General features: G+C 41.6%; 1 protein-coding gene across 4 annotated transcripts in view; it reads right to left on the bottom strand.

Annotated features, from left to right (window-relative positions):
* The window catches only part of LOC111861212 (calbindin-32), a 380,162-nt gene that overhangs the window by 52,607 nt on the left and 308,640 nt on the right, over positions 1 to 18,915 (bottom strand). For all 4 annotated transcript variants that reach the window (XM_023845604.2, XM_023845602.2, XM_023845601.2 and 1 more), the window contains exon 4: positions 1,147 to 1,236. In XM_023845604.2, the coding sequence (XP_023701372.1) occupies positions 1,147 to 1,236 (90 nt within the window). The remainder of the gene's footprint in view (positions 1 to 1,146; positions 1,237 to 18,915) is intronic.

The following is an 18,915-nucleotide window of genomic DNA, read 5'->3' as shown; positions in this document are numbered from 1 at the left end:
TTACATATCCTAATAATGGAACACTAATAGAGACACAACACAGTAGTTCCTAATAGTGTCTATTGCACATTATATTCTACTTAGCTGTTATTAACACTTGAATGGGTCTAGAAATCTGTGGCATTAGGGTTAACCTTGAAATTGTGAGTAAATCAGACTTATTCTAATGATCAATGCTGGCAACAAGGGGATAATAATTATTAATTTTAATATGTTTACTTATCACACGGTAAACACTTCTTACATGGTCAAGAAGGTTTGTTACCTTTCTTTGCCTATTTACACGAAACTCAGATATAGTTAAGCAAGTACTAGGCCTATAGTTTGCCGGATCTCTTGTACCAGCATTTGGGCAGCAGAAATGTTACTCCTATTGCTAGGAGCAAAGACAAAATGCTCCCCCTTATATTGCACCTATATTAACAAACAAAATGTCAATAAATTCTGAATTTCCATCAATATTTTACCAGCATTTCTGTCATAAATTCTGAACCACAACTTCTACTTCCATAATATTATGAACTTCTATTTGTGATCCACAGCCTTCTAAATTTGTGTCTTTCCATGTGTCCACGGTTTAGAGTAATACTCTTCTACTTCCTTGCCGGGTGGAATTTCTTTTTTCTATAGAATACCTTTGAATTGTGGGACAATTTATATAACGCGTTCTTGGGAGCAGCACACATTAATTGTATATCGGATGAGTTCGATTGATGGATTATATACAAAATGGGAACCATTAAATATAATGGTAAACCGTCACTTAGGAAACTATTTCATATGCATTTCTTTTTGGTACATTCTCGACTACATCTATTGGTCCTTCTCAATTTGTACCACGAAGCACATCTTCAGTTGCTCTGAGTTATGAGCTAAAACAATTTACGAACTCTATTTTCTCGTGACTGTTCATGGAGCTATAAATTATTGCTCATGCAACGACGATAAATCACGGCCTATTAGAAGGCTCAGTTCCCCAACTCAGACTCAGCATCATGACCAAAAGTGAACTTTGAGATTAGCTGTGTTGAATCTTCGGCTTCTGCTATGGTAGCGTTATTTACCATTTAGTGATACAGATCCGACTTTATCCTATAATTAATGTGTGTAACTGTGACAGAATATTTTACTCCTTCAAACACTCACCTCTCTGATATCAATCTTCCCGTCCTGGTTGTCATCATATGCTTCCATGAAACATTGCTTCAGTTCCACCAACATGGCGTCAGAAACAGCCTGTAAATGGATAAGAGAAAAATATATTCTATGTAATCGAATGTTGTAAAAATTTTCGAAAAAGTACACTCTCTATTTGACAAGAAACTACTCAAATACGGTAATATTATTGTAATATTAATTGAATAGCATTCAAATGAAGGACAGTATTTTCTGGGAAGAATGAAAGAAAGGTTTCTTCTTCCGATACGAGATACATCCTAGTCTCAAACAATTCCTACGGTTCTATCACGTTAATAATACCACCATCCAACAAAGTTGTGGTAATAAACCTTTTATTTCTTCCGATATGTTGATTCTAAACCTGAGTAAAAGTTTCCATCATATCACAGTTTTACGAGTATATTCTAAGGTGGAACCAAACCAGCGCGTTTTTTTTTCAGTTACTTATATTTTTCTTTGTGTTTTTAAAGGGTTGTGAGACATTTGTGATATCTCCTCAAAAACCAATATCACGCTGATGGGCTACTTGTTAATCTAAGATTTAGAAGGTTAAATTATTTTGGACTCACAATTTATATATCTAATCAGCCAGCTCATGTGATTAGAAAATGAGAATCTGCGTGTAGTTCTAATGTCCGGTGTGTTCGTCTTCGGTTTATGCTCCTCAAATTAGCATCGGGGAAAGTTTTCAGTGTTTTTATATTTTCTGCTCCTTTTTCATAATATTATCCACAATTCACACATTATCACCATAAACGTCATGGTTATTTAGCCTCGGAAATGGAAAACGCGTGATAAAATCACAAAACGAGATGTCTCGTTTCATGTTGTTGGAAATTATTCATCGATTTTAACGAACGTGAAATTGTCTGAGAGCTGAATTTGGATTACATTAGATTAAATTAGGTTAGGTTAAATTAGGTTAATTTAGGTTAGGATCGGTTACTTTAGTTTAGCGTAGGTTAGGTGAATTAGGTCTGGTCCCTACTCAGTTCTCTGTCCGATGCTGTGTGCTCTGTAATCCGACGGAGCAATACCTTCACGGAGAACCAGTGCCAATGCACGGTCGTTCAGCCGAAATGAGATATGTACAGAAACCGATGGATTACTATGGATCACGGACATTCACGTTGGAGCCTGAACTTCCTTCCCCGCAGACGCCCAAGGCTCAGCGGGTTGTTGGGTGGGATATGTATCGGGTGCTCAAGTGAAGCCATGACAGCACAGAACTACGTGTGTCAAATTCTAAGGTTAACGGGTGTTTTCGGGACACTCCCCATGGTTAGAATTTGGTGTAGGGTGTACGGAATTCTCGTTATCAAGTGTCATCAAGTTCAGATCAGAGATCAAGAGCTGTACGAGGTTTCAGATCCATCATGTACGAGTCAGGATACGAGACAGGCACTAGGGACCCTCCTTATGACTGCTACCTTGATGTGGTTGAAGGGATTTTGTGCATCTTCAACCTCAAGAGAGGATCAAAGAAGAGCTCTATCTTCTGGGACGTACCGTTGAAAGTCAATCGAGTTTCGGAGAAATATGTCGCCTCCATCTTCAGGGTCGAGCAATAAGTCAAGCAAGCATAAAATTTGTAGTGCGCTTTACGGAAGAAACGACATATGTAAATATACTTGAGTTTCCCACAGGCGTGTGAATGCCGGAAACATGTTGAAAATAGAACCTACTATTTTCTTAATAACGATGTAACAGTCTACATCAGTAACTTACAATGGCGTAGTCTCGGTCACACGGTATAATGCGTATAGCAGTTGCTATGAGAAGCTTAAATCTCGCACAAAATGTCGCAGCACTGTACTTGGCTCTGCTGCTATATTCCTGTGACTGACGGTGTCCCGACACGCTGTACCCAACTTCATTAATACTTCACACACTGTGGTACGGACGCTGCCAATTTTAGACCTGTTCGTTAGGGCCTGCACATGTACGGACTATGTAACACGTCTTTCCTGTTATCGAAAATTACTGTCTCGTTGACTGAACAAGATACAGAAAATTACCCGTTAATGCATCAGAGACAACGATTCGCGGCTCGACTAAGCTGTACTAAGATACGAAATATGAACATTTCTTCAAAACCGACATAAAACTAATGTTTAAGACTAACTTTTTACTTCATAATTTCTTTGCGAAATCTTATATAGGTATTTAAGAAACCTATTTCGTCTGCATGAATTATACAACGTAGAATGAGACGAAAAAATTACTGTGAATGGCGATAAAGGAAGAACATCGAAGCAGACGGTAGTAGCCTGTTTTAAGGCATGTACTATTTCGGCATTCATACATAGATGGCGAATACACCATGAAAAATGCAGCCAGAAGAGTCGGTAATGTAGACGAGATTCGAATGAAATAGGTCTACCTCCAGAATAGAAGTGCAAGGCTTAATAACCGTATCAGATTGCCTATTCGTAGCAAGAAGTGCATCTACTTAACACGCAATTCGGAAGCAATATACAGGGCTTGGATAAAGTATTGGGGACGCTACACATGCTGTACACAGTTATTTATTAACATGGTGCTGGACCGCTTTTTGTCTTCAATACAGCCGCAGTCCTTCTTGGAATGGAGTCAAGCAAGTTTTGAACAGTCTCCAGCGGAATTCTATGCCATTTTTCTCGAAGAACATCTTCAAGTAGCTTTAGAGATGTTGGAGGTGGGAGTTTGTTCCTCGTTGTAGTATCCAAAAACGATCAGATTTGTTCAATGATGTTCAAATTTGGTTATTGTGCTCGTCAGGGAAGGCGAAGTTCATCTTTATGCTCTTCAAGTCATGACTGAACAGTTCCAGGTGTGTGAATGTGGACATTTACGACTTGGAAAACTGCACCGTTGTTCGGAAATAACTTCTGGTTCATGGGATGCACATGATTATCCAACCTGTCCATGCAATTCAGTGCAGTAATTCGGCCATGAAAAGTGAGGTCAAGAAAATGCTGCATTAAGATACTACTGCCCAAACCACCACAGAACTTCCTCCGTGTTGGGACCAGGCATCCGCGTTATACACTTCGTTGGGTGTTATATAAATGTAAAACTCTTCCTGATGTAGGCAACAGCGTAAAAGCGCGAAGGTCGACTCATCAGACCATATAACTCGAGCTTTTCCGGTTGTCTGATGTCGAGGTTTTATGGTCGTGACACCATCATTTACGTATCTGGGCATTTATTTCATTAATCGAAGGTTTTGCAATTGCAGCCCTACGGTGGTTGCTGGATTTTTAAAGGTCACGTCGGACAGTTTTTGTGGAAACAGGGTCTTTAAGATGAATATTCAGTTCTGCTGTCACTTGTGTTGCGGTAGTTGTGTGATTTTTCGAAACGATTCTTCTCAATTTACGGCGATCTCTTCCTGTCAATGTTGATTTTCGCCCACTTTTCCTCCACATTAGCGATGTCTTCCCATGATTCGTGGATGCCGACACAACCCTAGAAACTGTTGCTCTTGATACATCCAATAATGTGGCAGTTTTTATCACAGATGCTCCAGCTAAGCGTGCACCAACGATCTGTCCTCTTTCAAAATCGGAGAAGTCACGTATTTTCCGACTCTCTTGCATGGACTGTCACTCAGCACAATCACTATGCACATATACGAACACTACAGAGTGTAAACAACGGAAGAACAATATTTAGTGTTTCCGACTGAAGTTCTTTCAATATAACCAGCACAAAAATTCTATTCCTCAATTTCTTAGTGTTTATATTATTTGGTTCACTCCTGTATATTTGCACTACAAACACAAGTAACTTCGGAAACATCACAGACTTAGGCTGATTCACCTGCCTGAAGGTTAAAATATTTACAGATATCAAGATCTTGCCTCAGCTACTGTTCAGTGTCATTTTGCATACATTTTACACTTATAGCGAGAGATACGTTGACCTCCTCAATTTCACTTCATATTACAGTTCTACTTTTAAATTAATTACATAATGAATCGCCTGTCACAGTTAAACACTCTTTGATCACATCACTGCCTTCAGAGGACCAAGATTTCGTATTTACAAAGCAATGGAAGTCACTTGGCTTTGTCAGTAGACTGACATTAATAAAATACCTCTAGACGTGATCGTAAATTACGTTTTACGTCCTCATCTTTGTTTGTAGCTATTTCGTTGTTGTCAGAAAATCACAAATACTCCTCTCTGGTTATTTTTATTACCACTGCACTGAGAAACCATTTCCTTTCCGTCCAACAAATGCACTCAAAATATAAACGTTTATTGTATTGAGAATCTATTTTATTCCTTTCCAATAGAAATACTAAAAATATAAACATTTTTCTAGCTAACACGAAAACCACAAAGCATACACACAAACATTCGCCTAGAACATAGGCTTACCAAGAGTCAAGGTCGGTCGGAACTATATTGCACAACCAGTAGCTAAAGAGGTGCGCCCCGTTCGAATACTAAAAGCTAAGAACTGTTGCCACCACGTGCTGTGTTTCACATTGCACGAATTCCAGCTTGGGTGCAATGCTTTGCATAGCAGCAGCTGCTAGTGCCTGCACAACTGCAAGTCGTTAACTAGGCAATATCCCCTTAAAAATATAGGTGCCCAATCGTCAACAAGCCGGTCACGGTAGCCGAGCGGTCTAAGGCGTGCACTGTCTTCGTTCGTTGTGTACACAACACACAGCACATAGGAAACATCTAACCATAAGCCATACAACCTCAAGCTGACATCTCCCATCTTCGGGATGAAGTAACAAGGAGGAGCTTAGCATTTTACATCAAATGTTTTAAATATTTTAAATATTTTAACATTACCTTTTTAACTTAAAACAGTTTCGGATGGAAAGTGAGAATTGATAGTGTACTCAACTATCCTAGCAAGTGTTGTGCTTTTACACGTCAACATATTGTAGCAGCTTCCACACGACAAACATAGCTGTGAACATCATAAACAACGACAGTGTTTTCATAATTGTAGCAAGTGCCTCTGATGATGGTTGTAGCAAACCGAAACATGTAAGGCAGAAGTGATAAAGAAGTGACCTACAAATTGTTGACAAAGTTTCACACCCATACAAAACTGCGGGCAAAATTATAGTTCTGTGTGTTTTAACGNACCTACAAATTGTTACACTCGACGGACTTTCTATTAACTTTGTCAGAGACAAAGTTTCACACCCATACAAAACTACGGTCAAAATTATAGTTCTGTGTGTGTTTTAACCTTTACTTTTCAAACAGAAGATGAACGACCAAAAGCTTCTGGACTGAATTATCGCGGTTTTTATAAAGTAAGCGGTGAGGACAGGTGGGGTGATGAGACTGAAGGCGGGCTGATTTCGAAATAATCTATTTCTTCTGCTAAGACAGGTAAAGCTATATCCCTATAACAGGCCATGGAGGCCCATAAGGTTGTGAGACGTTGTGGGTCCCACATTATCTAGACAATCGACTCGTAGATGGCGGTAAGGTTGTCAGCCTTACGCGTCGGTTGCCCTTTACCCCCGAGGAAGATTCCTGGTACTCATTTCTGTTAGAGGCTGAGTGAACCCCAGAGCCATAGTGCGGCTGGAAGGATTAGGTCAATTAAAAAAAATCACCTCATTGATACTCGAACCCGCAACCTCCCGGGTTGTAGCATAGTGCCTTAACCAACTACGCTCCCGCGTGACCCCTCTGCTAAGATGGGCTCCAAAGAATTCATTGAATGGATGGGTCGGGCGCCAGTAGTTATTCCGAGGGGGAATAAACTGCAGAACAAAAGGTTTGTCCTTTACAGTTGGGTCTGTAGTGGCCTGGTTCGTGGAGAGAAGTGACTCCTCTCGGGCCGTGACTTGGATGACCAGGAGTGCACTCAGATGCAAAATCAATCACGCACAAACAACATCGATCGATAGTTCACTAGAGATTTATTAGTAACTTCACAAATACTAGATGTACAAATTAACTGTGATCACCCGGTTAAGAGTGTCAATTAAATTCGGCACTACTTACAGAGGCCAAAATGTTACAAGTGTTTGTAATTTAAACATGACCGGAGATAAGCTGGGCGCGTGTGTCTTCGATGAATGAATTTTTTAGTCTTTCAGTCAGCAGTTGGTTTCACACATTTCTGGCTAAAGACGTCCCCATTTAGACTTTGATTGGCTCGACTAGGCGAGCTGGGAGGCTGTTTAATTTTCATTCTCCAATTAGAGAAAAATCAAGTGTTTGAGGTTTTAGAGGCTGACCTCAGTCGGTTGCTAAATATCTGTCAATTAAAATTTGGGGTAGCGTTGGTCCAGAAAGACCCTACTAAAATCAAGAATTCTGCATACATCAAAGTTTAGGCTATTGAAACATCCTGGTTTCTTACATCCGACTGACTCAGACTGATTTTCTGTCGTGCAGACGACTTCAAGCTTGGCCTGATCCAACTTCCTTAGATCAAGAAAGGGACCAACTCTCCCGGAAAAAAGATGAACTAATTTTGAGCCCAAAGTAATTAATTTCAAAGAACCTATCTTTTTTATTGCTAGTGGGCTGGGACTAAGCCCCTTTTACTGCGGCCACGTATGGCCTATTGTACCAGCCCCAGATGATAGGTGAGGGTTATTGTGGAGCAATTGGTGGAATGAAGATTGGCAGGGAAAACCGAAGTACTCGGAGAAAACCTGCCCAGCGCCACTTTGTCCACCACAAATCCCACTTGACCAGACCCGGGATCGAACCCGGCTCGCCGCGGTGGAAAGCCAGCGACTAACCGCTTGAGCTATGGCGCTGTCTAAGAACCTATCATACTAAATGAATCAAAGGTTCCCCTAATTTTAAAGGCTACATGAATCCAATCTCCGCTCAATTTCCTCCTGAATCAAATTTTGATCTGTTACTGTCGATCCCAAATATTGTAATTATGTCACATTTTCAAATGATATACGATATTAGCTATCCTCATGTTATGATTTTATCCTGCATCTTGTTGACGAGTCATCAACATATACGTACTGACTTTTCTCTGCGTTTTTGTCCAGTCCAGTCTCCTTACCAGAATTAATTAGAGCTTCTGTGTTTTCTTTGTCTTATCTCCCAATAGATTTACATCATCAACATAGAAAAGAAGCTGATTTATCATATCCAATTTCTGCTCCATCTGGTACTCTTGCATGTTCCTAGTAGCATATTCTAAAGCAAAGTTGGAAAACAATGGCGATTAGACCATTCTGGATAGGAAAATTATCAGACAAATGTTTATCTACACGGACTTTACTATACGTTTCATTTAAACACACTTTAATCAGCCTGGCTAGTTTCATGGGTCCCCCAAACTCTATCAGAATATTGTACAACACATCCCATCCTAAATGAATCATAGACTTTCTTGAAGTCTACGAATAGCTGATGTACTGTCTCAGGGTACTCTCATTTTCTACAGTATCTGACGAATGTAAAAGTTCTGTTCGGCAGTTGATCTGTTACGTCGAAACAAACACTGATCATCCCCCAAAATTTCTTCTATGTATGAACTTAAACCCGAGAGAATATTTTTTATTATGGAAATACTAATCCATGTTCGTATTATTCATCTGAGAAGAAACATCAACTGATGAATGGCGTTCCGTTAGGTTTACGTGTATCATATTCGTAATCTACTGACCCAAATACGTGTATTTTTCGCTTGGTGAAGAGGACGTGGAAGATAGAAACAAAATAAGGAAAAATAAATTGGTTCTGACATTTTGAGGCAAGAATAATGGCCTTCGATGCGAGATGACTACAGCCAAGAAAACAGCTGACTACAATTTCATATTTCTTCAGGTGAATGATCAATAGCTCTGGCTGTTTCTTTGGGTTTCCTTGCTCTGTCTGGGTGTTTTGTGAAACTACGCAGAAGATAACAAACGGCAGAAGTATCCGATCTTTCTTCAAGTTGTTTCCAAAGTTGGTGAAGTTGAAGCCATTCCAGTGTGAAACTGTTTTCACTGCGTGTATATGGCTACAAGTCGGAAATAAATCACTTAATTTCTTGGTGTATAAGTTGTATCATGGAAAAATAATTTCGGCGAATGTACAGTATTGCTACAAGCACACATACGTATTGCTTGGCACGGCTTGGTAAACAAGTTCCCGCGTGGAGACAGATTCTTGGTAAAGAGTCTGTTGTTAGGTTACGCAACAATTGAAGAAGCTGCGTTTTCCGTGTCCTCGGTGATGTCACAACAGTGGATTATGATCATGAGACGTGTTTTGTGTAGATTCGACCGACGCGCCAATAGGCTGGCTGGATAGCTATCACGTGATTATGTGTTCACTATAGGTCTATATCTGTTCCTCGGCTACATAAGTAAGGCAGTTACGAGTAGTACCAGCGGCAGAAGCACGCAAACAAGCAAGCAAGCAATAAGCTCGAGGAATACAGAAGAGTACAAAAATTGAACCTGTGAAGATTTAATGTGTGATTTGATGTAGCACGGCGATAGTGGGAGCGTGTGATTTAGTGAGACTTTTGTAGTTCCTGTGTTATAAATTCGTGAAGACTAGTGGAGACTGAGTGAAGAGATTAGCGTAGAGTGCTTTGTAGTGTGAAAACCAGTAAGTGTTATAAATGTTTGTAGTTACGACCTGTAAGTATGCAATGAATCCAATTACCAATCCGAACCCCGTCTTTGGTTACTGTGACACGTGACAGTATTTTATGTAATTAAACGTTTTCATCATAAAGGCTCAAGGTGTAACGGTTCTGACTATATGCGAGAATTTACTTCGTCGTTATCAGTTGGAACACCCACTATCCTGAGAGGAGGTTTCTGGAATAGTACTTAGATGGATATGACCGCCTTCTTCTACATGGTTTACAATTTGCTGTTCACTTTCGTCTTATCCTCCGACGCTATATAATCTGAGTTCCTGACAACTTCGTTATACGTACTATAAGCCACGAACTACTGCAGAGTTATTCCTGTATGCACGACCTGCATACCTAAGAAGCATAGCTTAGTTATCGGGCTTTGTGTTCATCAAAAATACAGCTTATATAGCAGACTTCAGTTACAAAACTATTCTTCCACTTGGACGTTTAAACCTACCTTTTTTGTACTTCACCAAATGAAACAGAATGAAATTTATGTCGCATGTTTGATTATTCATCAATACTTAAAATAGTTTAAATATTGATATACTGTAATTTATATACGAAATTTTTATAATTTTCCATGAAAAATCTCTTCTGCTGTATATAATATGCGGAAGTAAAGTTTCATAACAAAAATTACAAAAGAACTCTACTCACACATTGTCACAGTTAAGAAATACTAAGTGTTTCACGTGGATTATTTCGAAATGCAGTTATTATATATAATAACCATTTTAACATTAACATCTCCACAGCGAGGATGATAGTGCACCATTAATCTTCTTTATTAATATTCTGCGGCTACTCGATTCAAATTTCGTCCGAGTTGCAGTCTATCCTGAACGAGATATTTCTCTGCCCTTCCGAACTAATTCTGGAGCAGAACATTGAGCCAGGCCCAGGCTGTTTCTTGCACAGACTTTCCTATTTATCGTTCGCGCTCATCTACAAATTTAAACCGAAGATATGGAACGATATGGAGACTATACAGTTCAAAGAGCATAGTCAAATAACCAAAGAATCAGCGACTGTTCCAACGATTCTTATACGCATTGACGATGTTTCGGTTGGACACAGGAAGAATTCCATTTAAAGTAACTCTACTATAAGGTAATAGACAAATAGGTGGCACGGAATACAGCTCCACACGTTCCAGCAACTACCATACACCAGCAAATACAAATAGCGCAATATTCACGGTGCCTGAGGTTTGTGTTCTCTGTTCCAAGTGCATAAAATGTAAAGATGTCCCTGTGTTTAACTAATTAAGCACTACGCCACGAAGACGTATGGGGCAGTGGATGTATACCTCGTTTTCATGACCTAGCTGGGGGTGAGTGGTGAGCTTCAAGGCCTGTCCGCTTTACTCTAGGGGAAAGAGTCCCTGGTACCCATTGGTTGGGAAGCTGGGTGGCTCCAGAGCAGGTGAAATGGAGAAGGGAAAATTCTTGAACCCACAGGGGCTCGAACTCCTACCTCTTGTTCGTCAAGCCTGCAGCCTGTCACTATACCGACTGCGCTCTCTCGGCACTGGTCCAAGAATACAGAGAATAAAGCAGAATAGTTAAACCACTAAACAGTACAATTACTGTTCAGCGCATATTCAAGTGTTGGATGCAGGAACGCCATCCGTACATGAAGGTTGGCTAACCCTTCAGAGAGGGCAGTTGAATACCGCAGTTTTGAGTGTCCTGCTGTAATATTTTTTAAATGTTCATTTATCTGTTACTCTAATATAATTTACTTGTCACAACTTTTGATTTCCATAAAATATATTAATGAACTTTTCACTAAAATCCCCTTTAAAAATGGATTTATAAGCTTACTTAATAACATGAGTACATTGTATATGAGCGATAGAAACATCTGGAATAGAGTCTTATGTCTGGGTGGGAGTTCTTGAAACATTTATCTCAACACAACCTTGCCTCACATTCACAGCACCAGTAAATAGATTCTCTCTTTTCCCATGTTTCTTTTGCGCACCGCACATTTACTTTGAAGTCTCCACTTCTTTCCTGCGGCGGAAATGCGCTTCCAGGCCGTGTCGTCCTCTTAGTCCTTTAAGTTACGGGTCAATGCAATTGAGGGACGGCCGTGTACCGGACGAGAAAGGCCGGAATCGCGTTCTTTCACGAGGCCTTATGTTAGTGAAAGTCTGAAATTTAGAGAGTCGATGTTTTTGTTATTGGGGGACTCTGATGATATGACCATTGCGTTATATATAGCTACTCTGAGTAGTTTCTTGAATAATTTCAGAAACCACTTAGTACATTTCTTTCGTTCCTGCAAGTACGGCTGCAGCATTTGACCCTTCAGAGCCACGCCTGACATGTTTACATTGCAATCACAACCAACCACAGACTCTGTTTCTTCTTTGTTTGCTTTATTTTCAGTCACACCCACGCCTTTTGTCTTTGTTCTGTGTAGATGTCATAGTCACGCGCTTCTTGTCTTGCCACGCAAGAACTGCCCTTTCCCGTAAGTGCTGACTATAGTGCTTTCCGCAGTAGGAACATTTTGCTTGTTAGCAAACAAAGTTTCAACATAGTCTGTTTTTGGTTGGGGCGTAGGGGATTATAAACTGAGTCAAAAAACGGAGTGAACCAGCGGCCGGTTGTTTGAGTACTATAATCTAAGTGCAGGCGTTTGTACAATGCCCATCAACATAAATAGAGACAAAACCACGCACATTTCGTCCGCTGCAACATCTTCCCAATTCCTAATTCTAAGGCTGTTGGGGGCACGCGGTAGCATAGTTGGTTGGGGCACTATGCTACAAGCTAGAAGGTCGCGGGATCGAATCCCGATGAGGTGGATATTTTAATTTGCCTAATCCTTCCAGCAGCACTATGGCCCTGGGGTTGACTCAGCCTCTAACAGAAATGAGTACCAAGAATATTCCTACGGGTAAAGGGCAGCCAGCGCGTAAGGCTGACAACCTCACCGCCATCTGTGAGCCGATCGTCTAGAAAATGTGGGAGCCCCAACATCTCACAACCCTATGGACCTCCACGGACTTTTACAGGGATAGTTTTACCTTTACTTACTTTATGGCTAATGATGTTTTTCGATATTTCCTGCTGAGCATACTGTACCTGTTATTTTCATCTACAATGAGCCATATAGAAAATGTTGAACTTACTGGACACCCGTCAAAAACCTACGTTACGATATCTTCCTGTCGTGTGTCATTATCCTTAGTATTGTCACCGATCACGTGGGTTCCTGGTGTCGCCAATTGTATATAATCATTGTCAAAGCACTGTCATCGTCTGAACTATATTCACTATTTTTCTTTATCATCTAAAATTTCATTCAAAACTTTCATTTTCAAGCTCCGTGATCTCATAACTTGTTGAATGGCCAACCATGATAGCTATGAGGTCACGCAATTTTATTTAGACTGACCAGCACAGCTGCAAGATATTCAAGGTTATTGACATATTAAGAGAGGGCTCATTCTTTTCACAACAGGCCTGTAGAAACCTCATTCCGTATTCCGTATTGAGGGGGTGGGTTTCCCCATGCACTTAGACCGGTTACTGGTCCATTGTGCGTCCCCCTTTAATTTCTACTGTCTCCATACCCTACCGGTACTGGTGCTTACTATCAGTCCCTTTCTGCCAGCGAGGTTCCAACCTCTTACTGGCAGTAGTATCTAATAGTTGGTCCCTTTCTGTCAGCTAGGTCGTCCCTCCTCTGGCAGGGGTTCCTAGTCCCTTTCTGCCAGCAAGGTTTCTACCCTCTACTTGTCAGTGGTATCTAATACTTTAGTCCCTTTCTGTCAGAGAGGTCCCCCCTCCTCTGGAAGTGGTACCTGATACCTCCCCCATCTACCGGAGGAATTGGAAACTAGTTGGGCGGGAAACTTGGCCTAATTTTGCTCAGAGGTCTCCTAGAGGCATGAGGTTCTTTTACGTGCCGTAAATCTACGACACGGGACCCACGGCTTAAAGTCCCTCCCGGAGGACTTGTTCCCTGAATTTCTCCGCCCTTAAAAATTCCACGACCTCCGCCGGGTTTTTGAACCCGCGTACCTTGAGTCATGAGGTGGGAACGTTACCCCTAGACTACGGAGGCCGCTTAGAAACCTCATGGTACATGTGTTATTCCTTCCTTATTTATGGATCATAGAAATCAAGCCTACAGCCAAATGTAGGGTGTACGTCGAACTACAAGTAAGTATAAAGTAAAGGCATCCTTGTAACAGGCCTTGGAGGCCCATAGGGTTCTGAGATGTTGAGGTTCCCACCCTTTCTAGACAATCGGCTCATAGATGGCGGTAAGGCTGTCAGCCCTACATGCCGGCCGTCCTTTACCCCCAAGAATATTCCAAGAATATCCCTGGTACTCATTTCTGTTAGAGGCTGAGTCGACCCCAGGGCTATAGTGCAGGCTGGAAGGATTAGGTACATTGAAAAAATCTAATGACCTCATCAGGATTCGATCCCGCGACCTTTCGGCTTGTAGCATAGTGCCTCAATCAACTACGCTACCGCGAGAAGTAGGGCAGCTAAATACCAGAGGTAGCACCTATTTCAAACCATGCCGACAGGGGCGGTAATATGTGGTCCGCGAGATCGCATATAAGGTTTGCTGTCAGTAACTCCACACTATGGACATGAATGCTGACAGCGAGTTCGAATGGACACGAAAGGTGGACATGAATTGAATTAAGGCGTTACTTTTCTGCATTTTACTAGAGGGATTGGGGGAAACCACGAAAATTTTCATGATAGTCAAAGTCCCGGCCGAGATTCGAACTGGGCACCTCCCTAATACCAACGAGAAGCTCTATTATTTGACTCGGCTTCTTGAATTCATTCGACTGGGACGGAGTTCTTAGCACGATATAACAACGCAACACTGGATGGTGCATGCAACATGTTTAGGAGAGATGAGACATTCAAACAAAATTTTGTTCCGAAGATCTAAAAAGGGGGGGGGCGATTTGAAGAAGATAGGAGGATGATAAAATTATGATTGTTAAAGAACGAGGGTATGAAGATGAGGACTACATTCCTCTGGCTCAGAATACGGAGTAGTCACGGCCTCTTGTTTTCAGGGTATTTTAACTCTGGGCCCCCTTAAAGGCACATCATTTATTTTTTGTAGGGTTGATTTGATGCAGTGTTGCAATTGTCAGCGTTTTGGCCACATCTGGTATGCTGCAAGCAGTCTTCAAGATGTCTCTGGAGCGGGGGTTGGCACCAAAACTTCACTGTCTTGAGGAGACAACGGTGAGAGCACTCGTACGTGCTGCAACTGCGAGGCGCAACATTCCAGCAGCTACAGAGGGCGCATGTGCGCTAGAAAGGAACTCTTGCTCAGGAAGCATCACTGCATCCCGCAAGTACACACGGGTAGTAGTCTTGCATTCAAACTGGTTACACCAGGGAGAACGTACCCTGTGGTAGCATCAGCAGCCGCAGCGGACCAGACTCCAGTGGCCACTGCCGTTGGCCAGATTACGGAAAAGAAAGTAAGCGCTGTAACGTGTTTACCCGGCGCCGGTGGGAGGTGGCAGGTCCCGCCGTCGCCGCGTACTTGTCACTAAAAACTCTCACTTAGGCCACTGAGAGTCAGGGGTTCGTCTCGGTGCAGCAGCTGACGCTGAAGCCCGAGATTAAACAAACCACACTCCACACGTTGATAATATTATTAACCAAGTTTATTGAAGAAAAAGAATGAAGAAAGAAACATAGAAATGTTACATTGAGAATGACGACCCTCGCCTCTTGCGAGCTGCCTTCTATCTGCCCCGCCTAGGGCTCTGTTCCCGAAGAGATCACCACGTGCTACAGTTTTTTTTTGGTGGCTATGCAGCCTCGCATACATCCAGTGATAGGGCCACTGATCATATGTCAATGTTTACTGGTGAAGGGGTGAGGCCGCATGCCGATCTTTCTAGCTCGAAATAACACCGTGTGTGGTCTCTTTAGGACTGCTTATATTAAAAGTATTCTTAATATCAAATGGTTATACATTTAAAAGTTACAATAATTGAACGGGGGTCATATATGACAGCGCCCAACAAAGACAGCAGCACTGATGGGGATATGGTGACATCAGTAACCACAGTAAAACATTTCCGACGGAACTGTGGGCAGCTGGAGTGGACCACGATNTTGGCATACTCAAACCCCCTCACCACGATAAGGTGGTGACACCAAGGAGGGGGGTAATGGGTACATAGGGGAATTACCTCGCTGCCCTTGTAGCAGACTTCTCTGTCTGCTATACGCCGGACCCCTTTTCTCTTCAGAGAAGAGGCATCAAGCAAGACAATGCGGGTGTCTTGCTGAAAATCGAGGTTTGATCAAGCGTCTAAGAAGGGTTTGATACCAAGATGGCATGGGTAGGCTTAGGGTACCAGCCGCATTACATTCATCGTCTGTTGATTAACTTAAAAAAAAAACGACTCTGTCCCATGGAATTAATATATGTGTGCATTTCGTACGTTCTACTGTTAGAATGGAAACTACTCAAATGATAACTGTCGAAAACAAGTTTTGTCAACAGACGGGTTATTGATTGAAGGATTACCATACAACTCTGATGCCATTTGGATTGACATGTCAGTGTCATTTTACTAGGGTGGGAGGGGGCATAAGGACAATTTGAGTTTACAGCATGAGCAAGGCTTTTGTATATTTTTGCCAAGTTCTCTCAATTAAAAAAAAATAAGAGTAGGTTTCTGAGATCACTTTGCTGTTTCTGTATCAGTGTCTCCACATGTGATCCCCCTATCAACTTTTGAATGTTGTAACCAGTCTTTATGAAACTTACTGTGAATATCATGGCACATGAGCTCATCTCAATGGCGTGTTACATAAATCCCTCCCATGAGTCTGTTGGTCTCACTGCATATCCCCCTTTCGTTGTTGGGCAACGACTCGGTAAACATATTCCCGCGGCAACGAATAATTGGAGGCGTCATACTTCTTGTTATTAATATTGCTTTATATCTTTATAAAGGTACTAGCAACAATTTAGGTACACATGGTCAGGTAATTAAGTTCTCAGACTGGTGCTGCAGTGTTCATGTTAGGGGGTGGTGAAACGAGATACAAGGATGTACGTATGTTTCTACCTCTTCCCAACAAATGTCAGTGGTCAGCAAGTTCAGTCACTGACAATTCATGAGTAGCAGCTCAGTGAGTTAGTTGTGCTTTCAACCGCTGTCTCTTTCTAAGCAATGGAGCTACGAGTGAATACCAAATTTTTTACACCAAGTGAAACGTTGATAGAAACTTATGAAATGTTGCAATTCTCTATGGCGATGAAGCCTTAAGTCGTAGCAGTGTATTTTAATGGTGTAAACGATTTGAAGACGGGCGTGAGGATCTTCAGGATGTTCCAAGAAGTGAGCTTTTTTCAACCTCTGGAAATGTATACATAATCGAAAATATCCGTGAAATCGTGGCATGAGATCGCCGATTAACATTCAGAAGGTTGTCGGATGAAGTAAACATTAATAAGGAGGCGATTCTTCGTATCGCCCCTTGAAGATGTACAGAGGAGGAAGATCTACGCGAAGCTCATCCCAAACAGACTCACGGATGAGCAGAAGCAACGGCGACCCACATCATGTGAAGGCTTCGTCGAGACTTGTCAAGACAATCCCCATTTCTTGACTGCATTTTCTCTTTCCTAAGGTGAAAACTGCCCTCAAAGGAAAGAACTTTCAGGATGCTGAAGGAATCAAGGAAAACATGATGGCCGAGTTGAGCGCTGTCTCTTTGGACGCCTTTGACGACTGTTTTAAAGAATGTTTAAACGATTGAACAAATTTATTCAAGTAGTCGGAGATTACTTGGAATAGAAATATAAAAGTAGAGTAAAAAAGTAAAGCCATCCCTGTACCAGACCGTGAAAGCCCATAGGGTTATGAGACGTTGAGGGTCCCACATTACCTTGACAATCGGCTCAAAGATGGCGGTAAGGTTGTCAGCCCCACGCGCCGACCGCGCTTTACTCCCCAGGAAAATTATTTAATTAATTCCTGGTACTCATTTCTGTTAGAGGCTGAGTAAACCCCAGGGTCTAGTGCGGCTGGAAGGGATAGGTCAACTGAACAATTTTTATTTACTTTTATTTTTCATTTCCTTTTTCACACCAGTCAGAGAACTTTATTGCCAGACCACGTATTTTAACAGGTGTTCCAAGTAATCAAAATGATTTTGTTGTTTATGAATTTCAAAGCCATTTTATTTATTTAATATGTATTGATTTAGCGAGGTGGCTCTATCAGTAATGATTCTGATTTGTAGTTGGTGGGTGTCCTGCCGGAACACCTGCTTCTCAGAAGTGTTTCATGGTTTTATTCAGTCTTTCCAGGCAAAGGTCGGGATAGCTCCTTAAATTTGGCCACGACCGTTTCCTGCCACAACCTTCCAAATTCATTATTCACTATTCATCCTGCCATTCTTCGTTATATATTTTGAGGCAATGATAGCGTCGTTTGTAAACTACAAATAGTTTTACTTTATTGTTAGTGGGGTGGGACTAAGTCCCTCGTATGCGGCCATTTCTGGCCTATTGTACCAGCCCCAGATGGTAGGTGAGGGTGATCGTGGAGCATTTGGTGGAATGAAGATTGGCAGGGGAAACCGAAGTACTCGGAGAAAACCTGCCCCAGCGCCACTTTGTCCACCACAAAACCCACTTGACCAGACCCGGGATCGAAGCCGGGCCGCCGCGGTAGGAAGCCAGCTTCTAACCGCTTGAGCTCTCTCGCGGCCTACATATAAATTAATACGGACTTGACATGTTGCATTACGTGTTGTTCTCATCACAAAAAGTCGACGCAATAGTACAAAAGGCTGGCGCGAAAGTTCTAAAGTTTAAACTACCGAAATGTGTTTATTAGCGCAAATGTTGCATCATGGAAACTTGTTTCACTCAAAACAAGATTTCATTTGAAAGTGTTTACCAGCGATAATAAGGTTTACCAGATACAACTTCTTTTTTAAAACCGTCACAACACAACTTTATCAAGATCAGTGCCTAGTTTGGCTCTGCTACATGTTTCGGCTATTAAAAACCATCATCAGGCAAATACATGGCTAACACATATACACCACTGAACTGCAGTAGTAATAAAATTGGATACAATAATATTAATTATATTAAAATACTTG

The sequence above is a fragment of the Cryptotermes secundus genome, unplaced genomic scaffold, assembly GCF_002891405.2.
Source record: "Cryptotermes secundus unplaced genomic scaffold, Csec_1.0 scaffold1799, whole genome shotgun sequence".
Lineage (NCBI taxonomy): Eukaryota > Metazoa > Arthropoda > Insecta > Blattodea > Kalotermitidae > Cryptotermes > Cryptotermes secundus.
Note: the sequence above shows the minus strand (reverse complement) of the source record. Positions and strands in the feature narration are given on the sequence as shown.